Source organism: Oncorhynchus mykiss, chromosome 18 (assembly GCF_057628025.1).
Source record: "Oncorhynchus mykiss isolate SJ-2025 chromosome 18, ASM5762802v1, whole genome shotgun sequence".
Lineage (NCBI taxonomy): Eukaryota > Metazoa > Chordata > Actinopteri > Salmoniformes > Salmonidae > Oncorhynchus > Oncorhynchus mykiss.
In genome coordinates this window covers 13247370-13263336 of record NC_143039.1, presented here as the reverse complement: position 1 = coordinate 13263336, position 15967 = coordinate 13247370, and the positions used below count along the sequence as shown (strand labels likewise).

Here is a 15967-nt window from a genome sequence, read left to right as displayed (position 1 = left end):
TATCGTCCTGCTGAAATGTGAATTTGTTTTCCAGTGTCTGTTGGGAAGCAGACTGAACCAGGTTTTCCTCTAGGAGTTTTCCAGTGCTTAGCTCTATTTAGTTTAATTTTATATCCCCAAATTAACATCCAAGTCCTTGCCGATGACAAGCATACCCATAACATGATGCAGCTACCACCATGCGAAGAGTGAAGAGTGGTACTCTGTGATGTGTTGTGTTGGATTGGCCTCTTCTCCGGGAACTGAGTTGGAAAGGACGCCTGTATCTTTGGAGTAACTGGGTGTATTGATACATCATAGAAAGTGAAATGAATAACTTCACCATGCTCAAAGGGATATTCAATGTCTTTTATTAAAACATTTACCCATCTACCAATAGGTGCTCTTCTTTGTGAGGAATATACTGCTTGACTGAGGAACCTTACAGATAACACAGTATGTGTGGGTTACAGAGATGAGGTAGTGTGGTGGAATATTCTATTCAAGTGAGAGACTTTGTCATTTCTTCAAACATTCATCTTTTTTAATATTGATTCATTATTGCAATAATGACACCAGTCAGCCCAACAGTCTTGACTTGTTGAGCTGAGCAGCCCAACTGATAATAATAAAACCGAGACCTTATATAGGACTTAAAAATGCTAAGTCAGGCTGGTTCCAACTCCCATAAGCCACCTTGGTTATTTACACAGGATGGTGTTCTACCCCCAACCCGGCTTAGTTTCCCAGATGCCAGGAAGATGAGACAATGAGGCATTGTTCTAAACTCTTCCAGGCTATCTCGGGTCACACACACCACATATTGTCTATGGAATGATAGCTTTAGGTAATTATCACCAAGTCAATGTCAGCCCAAGCTATCTAGCAAAAAACAATTTCCTTGACCCTACACCCAGACTAACTGCAGGAAGCTCAACTGGAAACCATCTCTTTATTAGTTGCCAGCCCAAGCTTCAAAAAGACTCCTCTCAGTTAACTCAGAAAGGGAGAGAGAGAGAGTCCTAAGAACCTTACTCAGACCATCCCATTCTCACCACATCACTCTCTGACATCATCACTCTGCGCCATTAGGATTTATTTAATAAAACTACCATTTGGTGCTTAAATGTTACAATCTTGTAATCCTGCTACCACAGTAGTCATTCAAAATGAATTTTAAACACTATTATTGCACACAGAGTGAGTCCACGCTGCTTATGTGACTTGTTATGCAACATTTTAGGCCGTAACAAAGATTGCATACTTATTGACTCGAGATTTCCGCTTTTCATTTTAAATTCATTTGTAAACATTCAGAAAAACTTAATTCCACTGACGTTATGGGGTACTCCACTGGCGTTATGGGGTGTTCCACTGGCGTTATGGGGTGTTCCACTGGCGTTATGGGGTACTCCACTGGCGTTATGGGGTACTCTACTGGCGTTATGGGGTACTCCACTGACGTTATGGGGTACTCCACTGACGTTATGGGGTACTCCACTGGCGTTATGGGGTATTCCACTGGCGTTATGGGGTACTCCACTGGTGTTGTGGGGTACTCCACTGGCGTTATGGGGTACTCCACTGGCGTTATGGGGGTATTCCACTGGCGTTGTGGGGTACTCCACTGGTGTTATGGGGTACTCCACTGGCGTTATGGGGTACTCCACTGGCGTTATGGGGTACTCCACTGGCGTTATGGGGTACTCCACTGGCGTTATGGGGTACTCCACTGGCGTTATGGGGTACTCCACTGGCGTTATGGGGTACTCCACTGGCGTTATGGGGGTATTCCACTGGCGTTGTGGGGTACTCCACTGGCGTTGTGGGGTACTCCACTGGCGTTATGGGGTACTCCACTGGCGTTATGGGGTACTCCACTGGCGTTATGGGGTACTCCACTGGCGTTATGGGGTACTCCACTGGCGTTATGGGGTACTCCACTGGCGTTATGGGGTACTCCACTGGCGTTGTGGGGTACTCCACTGGCGTTGTGGGGTACTCCACTGGCGTTATGGGGTACTCCACTAAACACTTTTCGGGCCTACCACTTTCTGTCCTGACAAATCAGTTTACAGGCCTCCCATATATAACACTTTCTGGCCAACTGGTGGTTTAGTTCCATCTGTCCTCCAACTGGTGGTTTAGTTCCATCTGTCCTCCAACTGGTGGTTTAGTTCCATCTGTCCTCCAACTGGTGGTTTAGTTCCATCTGTCCTCCAACTGGTGGTTTAGTTCCATCTGTCCTCCAACTGATGGTTTAGAATCTACAGATGTGGTTTTGTTCCATCTGTCCTCCAACTGGTGGTTTAGTTCCAGCTGTCCTCCAACTGGTGGTTTAGTTCCAGCTGTCCTCCAACTGGTGGTTTAGTTCCATCTGTCCTCCAACTGGTGGTTTAGTTCCATCTGTCCTCCAACTGGTGGTTTAGTTCCATCTGTCCTCCAACTGGTGGTTTAGTTCCATCTGTCCTCCAACTGATGGTTTAGAATCTACAGATGTGGTTTTCATATTCAGATGGTAAATAGTTGTAGTAGAATTCATGTTGATGCAACGATATCCAATATCTAGTCATGTATCCATGCCCTTGTATGTGTGTGGTATTGTGTGTATAACAATATCCAATATCTAGTCATGTATCCATGCCCTTGCATGTGTGTGGTATTGTGAGTAGGCCAATGACATAAATCCTCAAATGTAATCCTTTTAAAATTCAGGCTGAAACATAACAAAATGTAGAAAAAGTCAAGGGATGTGAATACTTTCTGAACACACTGTTAATGATGTCGTATGTATATCACCCCAACTGACTGGTTCTTCTGATGTTGTTCACACAGGAGACCATGTTGAGACATTCTCTACATCCAGAGAGCAACAGCAGGAAGATCACAGAGCTAAGAGGTCTCACCCCTGTCCACATTGTGAGGAGATTTTCCCATTTCTATCAAAGCTTAAAATACACATAAAAATACACACAGGAGAGAATCCGTATTCCTGCACTAACTGTGGAAAGAGATTCACAACATCACAATCTCTGACAGTTCATCAGAGAGTGCACACTGGAGAGAAGCCTTACTCTTGCTCTTTATGTGGGAAGAGGTTCTCTCAACAGATCCACTTACAAACACACCAACATGTACATACAGGAGTGAAGCCATACTCCTGCTCTGAGTGTGGGAAGAGGTTCTCTCAACAGTTCCACTTACAAATACACCAACATGTACATACAGGAGTGAAGCCATACTCCTGCTCTGACTGTGGGAAGACTTTCTCCCGATTGGATACCTTAAAAACACATGAACGTATACATACAGGAAATAATCCATATTCCTGTACTGACTGTGGGAAGACTTTCTCCCGATTGGATACCTTAAAAATACATGAACGTATACATACAGGAGAGAATCCGTATTCCTGTACTGACTGTGGGAAGAGCTTCACAACGTCAGGGACGCTGATAATTCACCAGAGAGTGCACACTGGAGAGAAACCTTACTCCTGTTCTGGCTGTGAGAAGAGGTTCTCTCAACATATCCACTTACAAAAACACAAACGTCTACATACAGGAGAGAAGCCTTACTGCTGCTCTGACTGTGGGAAGGGTTTCTCTCAACAAAACCACTTCAAATCTCACCAGCGAATACATACAGGGGAGAAGCCTTACTGCTGCTCTGAATGTGGGAAGAGTTTCATCCGATTGGAAATATTAAAATGCCACCAGCGAATACATACAGGAGAGAAGCCTTACTGCTGCTCTGACTGTGGGAAGAGTTTCTCACAACTGGGCAACTTAAAAACACACCAACTTATACATAAAGGAGAGAAGCCTTACTCCTGCTCTGACTGCGGTAAGTGCTTCACAACATCAACTGATGTAAAAGTTCATAAAAGAGCACACACAGGAGAGAAGCCTTACTACTGCTCTGACTGTGGTAAGAGTTTTGCCAGATTGTATACCTTAAAAACACATCAAAGTATACATAAAGGGGAGAAGCCTAATCAGTTCTCTCAGACCAACTATGATTAAAGTCATTGCATCACTTAATTCTCAAGAAAGCATAGCACACTATTGTAATCCTATTGTTTCTCATTGTGAGAGAACTGTGCAGAGAAAAGGGAGCATTCTAGAATTTTAGCCTCTCTCTACTTTACTGATCAGTGAGTGTGCACCTGGTCAGTTTTGATGTGTTTTGTTAGCTTCTACTTTACATATATTGAGAGGACTTTCGATTTGCCCTTAGGGTTGAATATCCTCTGTGAGGCTGGTTGACTGGGTGGTACTGCTTTCCTCTGCATTTTTCTGTGAGGAATGAGATACAACATGTATCAGATAGAGATGATGTGATCAGTTTTCTGTGGGAATGAGTTAGTAGAGAACATGTATCAGATTGTGATGATCAGTTTTCTGTGGGAATGAGTAAGTAGACACAACATGTATCAGATTGTGATGATGTGATCAGTTTTCTGTGGGAATGAGTTAGTAGACAACATGTATCAGATAGAGATGATGTGATGATCAGTTTTCTGTGGGAATGAGTTAGTAGAGAACATGTATCAGATAGAGATGATCAGTTCTCTGTGGGAATGAGTTAGTAGAAAACATGTATCAGATAGAGATGATGTGATGATCAGTTTTCTGTGGGAATGAGTTAGTAGACAACATGTATCAGATAGAGATGATGTGATGATCAGTTTTCTGTGGGAATGAGTTAGTAGACAACATGTATCAGATAGAGATGATGTGATGATCAGTTTTCTGTGGGAATGAGTTAGTAGACAACATGTATCAGATAGAGATGATGTGATGATCAGTTTTCACCATCATTTTGGGGGGGATTGTTTTAGCTATTAAAGGACTATTTGTTTAATTATATACAGTTTATGAAACAACTACATGTGTTTTATTACATGGTATTTAAAAACTAGATTAGTTAATTTCATCATTGATGATGGATATGTTTAGGTTACTCCGTTGAAGCCAACTTAATTGACATGCCAATAAAAATAAATGAAATTGTAAATGAATTTGTACTACTCTTTTCTTTTATAGTTAGTTATTTTATATTATATCTAACAGTATGAATGGTTTTTATGGGTGTATTCAGTTCTTCATATTAGATCTGACAGTATGAATGGTTCTTATGGTTGTATTCAGTTCTTCATATTAGATCAGACAGTATGAATGGTTCTTATGGTTGTGTTCAGTTCTTCATATTAGATCTGACAGTATGAATGGTTCTTATGGTTGTATTCAGTTCTTCATATTACATATAACAGTATGAATGGTTCTTATGGTTGTGTTCAGTTCTTCATATTAGATCTGACAGTATGAATGGTTCTTATGGTTGTATTCAGTTCTTCATATTAGATCTGACAGTATGAATGGTTCTTATGGTTGTATTCAGTTCTTCATATTAGATCTGACAGTATGAATGGTTCTTATGGTTGTATTCAGTTCTTCATATTAGATCTGACAGTATGAATGGTTCTTATGGACTGAGTGCCTGGAGTGGTTTGGTATGACTACAGATAGGAGTTCTCTCTGACCCTGCGATGTCACCAGGACGGAACCACATGTCTCTATCACACTCCAGCCCAGAAGGTGGCAGCGATGCACAGTGAATGTTGGTTTGCGCACTACAAATAAAGACCATAAAAGAAGACTGCATACTTAGTGACCTCACCACCTCCCCATGCAGGAGAACAATGTATGTGCATTCAGTGACTGCACACAATTAAACTTTAGTTTAGTTCTTAGTACTTTTAATTTAACACTGATGTCAGATTTTGGTTTGTCTCTAGTGATGGGGAATCAAAGCTTCCTGAATCATTGAGGTGTTCCAGCCAATTGTGTCAAATAGATTCATTATTCAAGTCTTTGATCAACACAGTGTACGTTAGTGGCACCTGCTGGTTAAAATAATTTAGAGCAGCCTAATTCTAAAGGACGATGTCCCACACCCTGTAGCGCATGGCTGTCCAACCCTCTTCCTGGAGATCTACTGTCCTGTCCTGGAGATCTACTGTCCTGTAGGTGTTCAGTCCAACCCTCTTCCTGGAGATCTACTGTCCTGTAGGTGTTCAGTCCCACCCTCTTCCTGGAGATCTACTGTCCTGTAGGTGTTCAGTCCGACCCTCTTCCTGAAGATCTACTGTCCTGTAGGTGTTCAGTCCCACCCTCTTCCTGGAGATCTACTGTCCTGTAGGTGTTCAGTCCCACCCTCTTCCTGGAGATCTACTGTCCTGTAGGTGTTCAGTCCCACCCTCTTCCTGGAGATCTACTGTCCTGTAGGTGTTCAGTCCCACCCTCTTCCTGGAGATCTACTGTCCTGTAGGTGTTCAGTCCCACCCTCTTCCTGGAGATCTACTGTCCTGTAGGTGTTCAGTCCCACCCTCTTCCTGGAGATCTACTGTCCTGTAGGTGTTCAGTCCGACCCTCTTCCTGGAGATCTACTGTCCTGTAGCGCGTGCGCACCGTAGTCTTTTTCCCTTCAAGCAAACCAATGAGGTGGTTGTTTGAAGAAACAAAGTTTCGGGGGTCATTGATCACGTCCTTCTGATAAAGTGATATAGGCATCGGCACACTGCTTAGCGATTACGATGCATGTCTCAGTGCTCTGGCATTAAACGTAACATCACTAATTGTCACCTAAATGCAGTGTTGATTTTAGCATGTAAATCTTGGTGGGGAATACTTCCCCAAAATGTTTTTGATGCATGCCTGCAATGCCACTGCACAATACATCAATTGCACTATAATAATGCCCACAAACTGTTAGGGCCTACATAAAGCTGTCCCAACAGAGCTTTTAGTTCAGCAACATGGAGTGAATTCTTACCACTGCTACAACTGGCTATCAGCAGACCTTTGTCTGGCAGTGAAACAGACGTCCAGCCTAATTTACTGCCTATATAAAACATAGCTGATATGGCTGACTTGCTTAAACAAATGTGGTTTCTATTGACAATTCAGATGTACAAACTATGGCATAAGGGGACGATGAGCGGATAAGAGGCAATCCATAATTTTAACGAGACATTAATGAGCGAGCCAGGACGGACGTAGTCAATAACTATTTGTTCAGCACTTTTGAAATGTACAGTGACAGAATTCAGAACATGGGCCGTTCTTAAAGTATTCCCCTTGTATACCAAGTCAGAACCGTAGGATAAATAAAGGGGTAATGTAAGCAGACAATGAAAGCTCATACAATATTCGATGATTACATTTCTCTAAAACAGGCTATAGGCTACATGTGCACCACCAAGTCAGTGGGCTAAGTTATGGGGTGGAAAGGGACCAAATTATTAGGGTGAGGCACAGGGGCTACTAACAGATTACTACACAACATACACTTAGTATTACTTTCTTAGCTACAGTATACACATCTCCCTGGCATATTACATTATTTATGCAGCAGCATACAAGACCTTTTTGGACTCACCTTGTTGTGCCATGTTCACTTGAACAGGAAGGTGACGCGGCGGTCCTTCTTGTAGGCTCTAGAACGAGGCCAGAGTTCTCGAATTGGAATTCCGAGTTGGATTACCGTTCAAAATTATTTCCCATATTTTCCCAGTTGCGAGCTAGTTTTATCGGAGTTCCTTGTTGTCTTGAACTCACTGAAGTCTGAAGTCAACGCAACAGAAGTCATGCTGGATTGACATTATGGCCAATGTATTCAAACTCTTCTGGCCCATGGCGTTACCCCGTTTTTTTGTGATATCCAATTGGTAGTTACGATCTTGTCTCATTGCTGCAACTCCCCTACAGACTCAGCGAAGTTCGAGAGCCAAGCCGCACCGCTCGCTTAACCCAAGAGCCAAGCCACACAAATGTGTTGGAGGAAACACTGTTGAACTGATGACCAAGTCAGCTTGCAGGCACTCAGCCCGCCACAAGGAGTCGCTAGAGCACCATGGGGCAAGGACATCTTGGCCGGGCCAAACCCTCCCCTAACCCAGATTATGCTGGGCCAATTGTGCCCCACCTCATGGGTGTCACGGCCGGCTGTGACACAGCCTGGGATTGAACCCGGGTCTGTAGTGACGCCTTGGCACTCATTGTTGAATTTGCGATTAACATGTATTTATTTTTTGTTAAACCGGTGGGACTCAAAACAGGCTCTGCCCTGAATGACACGTGGCCACTGCCCTAAATCTATTATCACTGCGCTTTCAACCATATAAAAGCACAACAAAGTCCAAATGGGAAAACAATGTTAGGTATTTAGTTTATTTATCCAACAACAATGTGTTCTCACTGTGCTTTAGTTGAGTTTGCATTAATCGTACATGGTGCAAGTGGTAAACGCTGTTCAATAAGGTTCTGACAGATTATTACAACAATTATGAAGATCTCACAGAACTGAAACCTGCTGTCCTGAACAAGCACACCGTCTCTGATTACATAAGAACATTATAGTTACAGTAACCCCAAAATATGTCCATGGATGTTTTATTTGTTTAAAGGTTGAATAAATACTATTACATTAGTTTGTAAGATAACCTTCACTTCTGACTATATACTTTATCACAAAAGTAATATTGAATTGTGTTTAATAATAACATTTGAAGGAGATGTATCTACTGCTTGGATAGTTCCATATGTGCCACTGGCTTAGTCCTAGTCTTTAACTTGGATTATTGGTTGAGATGGAGACGTGAATCGAACATGTCAATTACTGAGATCCCTCAATCAATGTTCCCTATAATTGTTTTGGGCATTGAGCAAATTTCAGGTCTGCTGAGCAAAAAACATTAATGTTGTCAAAATTCTGTGCAACTTCCTGTACCTGCTTTAAGTTACAGTTCTAACAGTGGCCAAGTAGGCTACAGTGGCTATTTAATCATAATGTAGGCCTACCAGAGTGGCATACCATCAAAAACAATGGAGAAGAATGCATCCCATAATATTTTAACATGGAAATAGCTGTTCTATCATTCAGCCTACAGTAGCAGCCAATGTGTGGTGTTCGATGTCGATCTACATTCCATGAGACTTTAAAATAAAATAAACACGCAGGGCTTGACATGAACCTGTTTCTCCACTTGTCTTTCAGACAAGGAGACAAAAAAATGTGTTTGATGCAAGAAACCACTTTAGAAAACAAAATTCATTATTATTCCCATATCATTATCATAAAGAATGGGATTAATTATGCTACCCTCTGCTTATTGGCTACTTGGCTTATTCAAGACCTTCTTAACAGTGCCCCTTTAAGAGGTTTAAAAAAAATAAGCTTTTTACTTTACTGGCTTTTCAAAGATGGCTAGAAATGCAGACATTTTGTGCTCTTGTAGGAAGCAACCAGTCCCCCATTGTTGACTAGAAATGATCTATAACTGGGATAATAACTCACTAACTACCACTACATGCAGCTCTCGCTTTGATCTCAAAACAAGCACATCTACTTGTGACCACTCGTACTGTAAACACAGTCCAGTTCAAAGTGAATGGCAGATCCATATATGACAATGGACTATTTGCATTGAGGTCTACAGCAGCTCTGATTGGTTATGGCGCAACGGTCTGTGTAGAGTAATGACCTGAATCTTGTCTGTCAATGAAATAGAATCTTACTCCAATGCGCTCTGTCTACAAGAATATTCCTTGCACAGTTTAGCATACTAAAAGCCTTTGCATAGTTTCTGACGCTGAACAAGACAGGAAGTTGAAATGAGCATCACAAAGCTAAATCTGACCTATTCTCTAACATGTTTTGTCAGCATAAACAGCTGTGAGACCTGCTAGAGTACTGGAACTGTGTTGATCTACTGAATCATTGTAGTTATGGGGGGTTAACTTTACAGTAAATATAATGCTTTTGTTTAATTCATGGAATTCAAAATAATGTATATTTGTATTTATCTACTCAATACATGTCACGACAACAGTACACATTGGGGCAAGAGAATTTGCTAGTCACCAATATTATCTAAATCAAATCAGTGATGACTGTTGAACAGTCTTATGGCCTGGAGATAGAAGCGGTTTCATTGTCTCTGTCCCAGCTTTGATTCACCTGTACCGTCTCCGCCTGATGGTAGCAGGGTGAACAGGCCGTGTCTCGGGTGGCGGAGGTTCTTGATGATCTTCTTGGCCTTCCACAGAGATCCTCTACAATATATATGTAATGGGTTGAAAACCTTAGACACTAAAACAGACACTGCTTTAGTTTTCTTGAATCAAAGTTTATTTGTCGAGATAATCAATCTCACTTTTATATTCTACATGGTTTAGTAGTAGTTAGTCCATCAGTCCAATAATGTCGCTGTTGCACTGTGGTAGTGGGGGGACAGGAAGTTCCGGTAGGTGCCCACCATTCTTCGGAATAAAGAAAACGTCAGAACTGTGTTGTCGTTATTACTACAGGTATGTAATAGCACGTTTAAACTGTCTAATGTCGAAATAAGGTCATAACGTGTTAGATAACACATCCTTCAAGGTAGGATCACGTTTGGGAAAGGTTTGGTCTTGTTTTTCTGTGAAGAACGTGATAAAAAAACTATTTTACAAGCACACACGTTTTCATTTGTGAGGCTTTCGTATATAGCTCAGTGTGTTTCGCCTGGGGATTTCAGTACGAAACGTTTTGGATAGTTGCAGATAGAAATCCTCTGAATAGAACTGACATGATTCCTTAGAATCAGAGGAATGTTTGTTCTACATAATACATGTATATCTGATCGTGGCCAACGTCTCCCGTCTCCCCGCTTGTCCCTACCTATGTGGAGATAGCCACAATAACGATTAGCCACAATAGTGGAATTTGCGTTTCGACCTCAAAATAAAAGTCCCAAATGAAAGTGATTACAAACGGATAGAAAATAGTGGAATCATGCCATATTTGGACTAGAAACGCTAAACATGGTTGGAATGTTACTTAATTAAAAATGAATTACAATAATTCATTAAATTGAGAATAAACAGGAAAAACGGTTGAAATCCCACTGTGGATGTATTAGACGCATAATTGCATTGGGGACATTTTTCTACGAACTGAAACGGGTTGGATTGTGCACCCATATAACGGGTGACACCCACAGAATACAATTACCAATAGTTAACACATATTAATGTCTTAGCTCTTATTGCAGGACTTTGACTGAATACTCACCTTCCCAGTCAGTCTATTACAGGGGTTCTCCAGTACTATTTCAGAAGGTCCAGTCACACACATTTCCTAGGTGGCAAAGGTCCAGATGGATATTGTCATTTATTGGCGTAGTAACAAACTCCCAACTTGCAATTGTTCAAACTGTTCACAACCCTCTTGTTGGCAGAGAGAACATTTATCAGTTTTAATGCTAATATCCCACAATTCTACACATTACCATGGGGCTGAGATTTCTCTTTTTTTAAGTTAATTTCCTACAGTTCTACACATTTCCATGTCTTATGTGTTTATATGATACCAGGGGTCGAAGCCCAAACAAAAAAGTATTATTATGTATATATTTGGGTTCTGTGGTCCGTATCGACCCCATTCTGGATCTGGACCGAGGTCCAAATCGACCCCATTCTGGATCTGGACCGAGGTCCGTATTGACCTCATTCTGGATCTGGTCCGAGGTCCGTATTGACCTATTCTGGATCTGGACCGAGGTCCGTATTGACCCCATTCTGGATCTGGACCGAGGTCCGTATGGACCCATTCTGGATCCGGACCGTGGTCCGTGTTGACCCCATTCTGGATCCGGACCGAGGTCCATATTGACCCCATTCTGGATCCGGACCGAGGTCCATATTGACCCCATTCTGGATCCGGACCGTGGTCCGTATTGACCCATTCTGGATCCGGACCGAGGTCCTCCAGTTGAGTATGGAGGGTCTTTTGTTTGTGTTGGACATTCATATTGCACTCTACAGTCTTACCTATGGATTGTTCAGCCTACTCAGTGACACCCACAGAACACAACTATGTAGAGTTTACACAAATATTAGCATCTCAGCTCTATTGCAGGACTCTGAAACCTCTGTTGTCCGGGAGTATGCTCTTTTTTTCTCATTGTAATATTTAATCAAAATAGTTTAACCTGCTTTTTTGTTGTTGCAATAAACACTGATCTGGTTTTCAAGTCTGGAAATGAAAATGCCATTTTTTGTTACAAATTGACTAACTAATTGTGGCAGGAATTAGGCTATAGAATATTAACACAGGTCTCATCATCAATCTCTTAAGGCTATGTGTTAGTGATTAGCCAGCTAGCTAACAAGGTAGAACAGTTGAATTGTTATGAACACACCCTGTTTGAAAAGCTTGTTAGCCTGTCCACTTTGTTCAGATGTTAAATCAAGGGGCCAACCTTATTTATCAGAATGAGAACGAGTTGCCAATACTTTATATAATTGTGTTTTTATGCTTATTACACATTTATAAGACACAGACTGGGCATCTGGTATGATGGTATTTGACTAAAATACTGCTAGCGGTACCAATGCCACATGAGATAAACTGAGCATTCATTTTCTAGAATCAATGTTCATTGATGCTCTGGTTTTAGTAGTGTAACTCTGCTCTCAATCTGAGTAGTTCAGACATAAAAAGGGTATTGATGGAAAAGGTAACTTCTCCTCTATTACAGTAAAATAATGTCTCAATGTGTTTTGGTGTCCATATGAACCGGTCTTTTGGACCAAACCACAAATGCAAATAGCTAGTTGAAACCGCTTGACAGACGGGCAGCGCACAATTGTCCCAGCGTCGTCCGGGTTTGGCTGTCATTGTAAATAATAATTTGTTCTTAACTGACTTGTCTAGTTAAATAAAGGTTACATAAATAAATAAAAAATAGGAAGATGTCGTCTCGCAACTTTCCTGGCGTGAAAGGTAGGGGCTTGGTGTGTTTGGATATCCTAGAGGAAGAGGCGAAGCGAGAGAATTCACTCTCACAAATAATCTGTCCAAAATAAGGCCAATGCTTTTCTATGGGTTTGCTTTGGACCTAAGCTTGTCCCCTGCCTTCCCGCCTTTGGGACACCGACTCCCATTGTCAGGGCGGAGACGTGCATCTCCTCATTATATACAGATCTCTGGTGTAAATGGGAAGGTGCAGACAGCACAGAGACCCGACGGAGACGAGACCAAAAATACAACATGACAACAAGCCGACATAAACGCTCATAAAAATGAAAAATAACAAAACCTTGCGATACAGGCATATGGAATATAGCGCAAAAACAAATTAATATTCATTCGATATGTTTACTCCAGTACTGCAGGTGGCGCTAACTCAGTAACGTCAACGGACTTCAGTTCAGGCAAAGTGGGTGATTGAGAGACAGCATTTCAAGGTCGCTCTACTGTTTTGAAGCTGAATGTGTAGTAGAATTGAAACACATTCAGTTTCTATCTTTATCTATAATTGTTAATATGGTGTGAATGGGAAATCCTGTTGTTTTTTGAGTGAAATAATACAGTGAAGACAAGGTTATTCAGGAAAATAGTGCATAGTGCTGCCTGAAACATACTGTGATCTTGTACTACATGTTTTTTTGAGTCATTTATGCATTTATGTGAATTTAGGAAATCTACTATAGATTAAGTGCACTTACGTTGTGTAAATGTGTGCACTTGTGTCTAATGTGAATGAATGTTTTGTTGTGAATACTTAACTACCTGATCTATTGAAATGAGATAATTGAACAAAAAAAATATATAATATATTTTTAGGGAATAAAGTGCCAGAACTGTCAAGACAATAACTTGTGTGTCCGTTTCTCTTTATTACTACAGACCGACTCAGATTAAGTCTGAGGTTTGTAACATCAACAGTGTGGACAAACCCAGCCTGCCTCTCTCCTTCCACACTGAGTCCAAACCTACAGTCACTGGGTCCTGATTGTGACAGTGGAGTCCAGTTTACACTGCAGGATCCAGAGATGGCATCAGTGAAGATGGAAGACTGCAGTCAAACACTGGAGCTGAATGTCAACATTAAAGATGAAGAAGAGGAGGAAAAGATTGGGACATCTGTTTCTCATGATAAAGGCAGGTTCTATCTAACTAAGTTATGACCCAGTCTATTGCTATTGTAAATTCTGTAATATATGAAATGAGTCTGTTTAGTTACTAACCCTTGTGATAGTGAGTGGAGGATGATATGAAATGAGTCTGTGTAGTTACTAACCCTTGTGATAGTGAGTGGAGGATGATATGAAATGAGTCTGTGTAGTTACTAACCCTTGTGATAGTGAGTGGAGGATGATATGAAATGAGTCTGTAGTTACTAACCCTTGTGATAGTGAGTGGAGGATGATATGAAATTAGTCTGTGTAGTTACTAACCCTTGTGATAGTGAGTGTAGGATGATATGAAATGAGTCTGTGTAGTTACTAACCCTTGTGATAGTGAATGGAGGATGATATGAAATTATTCTGTGTAGTTACTAACCCTTGTGATAGTGAATGGAGGATTATATGAAATGAGTCTCATAATTTTCACTCTGAGCTGTTGTCCACTTTTAGAATGGTTGTATTTCCCTTTTGTATTGTACAGTATACTTACTTATAGAGCCTTCAGAAAGTATTCATACCCCTTGACTTATTCCACATTGTTGTTACAGCCTAAATTCAAAATGGATGAAATTGATATTTAATATACCCAATACCCCATAATGACATACATAATGTATTTAGAAATGTTTGCAAATTTATACAAATTGAAGTGCAGAAATATCTCATTTACATAAGTATTCACACCCCTGAGTCAATACTTTGTAGAAACACCTTTGGCAGCGATTACAGCTGTGAGTCTTTCTGGGTAAATCTCTAAGAACTTTGCACACCTGGATGGTACAATGTTGTACAAATTCTTTAAGCTCTGTCAAGTTGGTTGTTGATCATGGCGAGACATCGATCTTCATGTCTTGCCATAGATTTTCAAGCTGATTTAAGTCAAAACTAACTAGGCCACTCAAGAACATTCAATATTGTCTTGGTAAGTAACTCCAGTGTATATTTGGCCTTGTTTTTTTAGGTTATTGCCCTTCTGAAATGTGAATTTGTTTCCCAGTGTCTGTTGGAAAGCAGACTGCACCAGGTTTTCCTCAAGGATTTTGCCAGTGCTTAGCTCTATTCCGTTTCTTTTTATCCCCCCAAAAAAACTTTCAAGTCCTTGCTGATGACAAGCACACCCATAACATGATGCAGCTACCACCATGTGTAGAGTAGGACTCTTGATGTGTTGTGTTGGATTTGCCCCAAACATAACATTTTGTATTCAGGATATGAATATGGTTGCATCACTGCCTGGTATGGCAACTTCTCGGGCCTCCGACCGCAAGGCACTACAGAGGGTAGTGCGAACGGCCCAGTACATCACTGGGGCCAAGCTACCTGCCAACCAGGACCTCTATACCAGGCGGTGTCAGAGGAAGGCCTTAAAAATTGTCAGACTCCAGCAACCCTAGTCATAGACGGTTCTCTCTGCTACCTCACTGCAAGCAGTACCAGAGCGCCAAGTCTAGGTCCAAAGTGGCTTCTTAACAGCTTCTACCCCCAAGCCATAAGACTCCTGAACAGCTAATCAAGTGGCGACTCAGACTATTTGCCCCCCCCCCCCCCTTATTTTACACTGCTACTACTCTCTGTTATCATCTATGCATAGTCAATTTAATAACTCTACCGTGACCATATTACCTCAACTAACCGGTTCCCCTGCACATGTTATTTTACTGCTGCTCTTTAATTACTTGTTACTTTTATTTCTTACTCTTATCTGTATTTTTTTTAAACTGCATTGTTGGTTAGGGGCTTGTAAGTAGGCATTTCACTATAAGGTCTACTTACACCTGTTGTATTCGGCGCGCATGTGACTAATAAAATTTGATTTGAAGTTAATTATTTTTGACAGTTTTTTTTTGCAGTTTACTTTAGTGCCTTAATTCAAACAGGATGCATGTTTTGGAATAGTTTTATTCTGCACAGCTTTGCTTCTTTTCACTCTGTTATTGATGTTAGTATTGTGGAGTAACTACAATGTTGTT

At 41.1% G+C, this 15967-nt stretch overlaps 1 protein-coding gene across 4 annotated transcripts in view; it reads left to right on the top strand.

Annotated features, from left to right (window-relative positions):
- LOC110515909 (uncharacterized) overlaps window positions 1–15967 on the top strand; it is a 113752-nt gene that overhangs the window by 49979 nt on the left and 47806 nt on the right. Inside the window, exon 4 of one of the 4 annotated variants that reach the window (XM_090207088.1) lies at window positions 2815–4998. The exons of the other annotated variants lie outside the window; for them this stretch is intronic. Coding sequence (XP_090063214.1) covers window positions 2815–4004 — 1190 coding nt within the window. The 3' untranslated portion in view covers window positions 4005–4998. Of the gene's footprint in view, window positions 1–2814; window positions 4999–15967 lie in introns of those variants that run through there. 4 annotated transcript variants of the gene reach the window in all.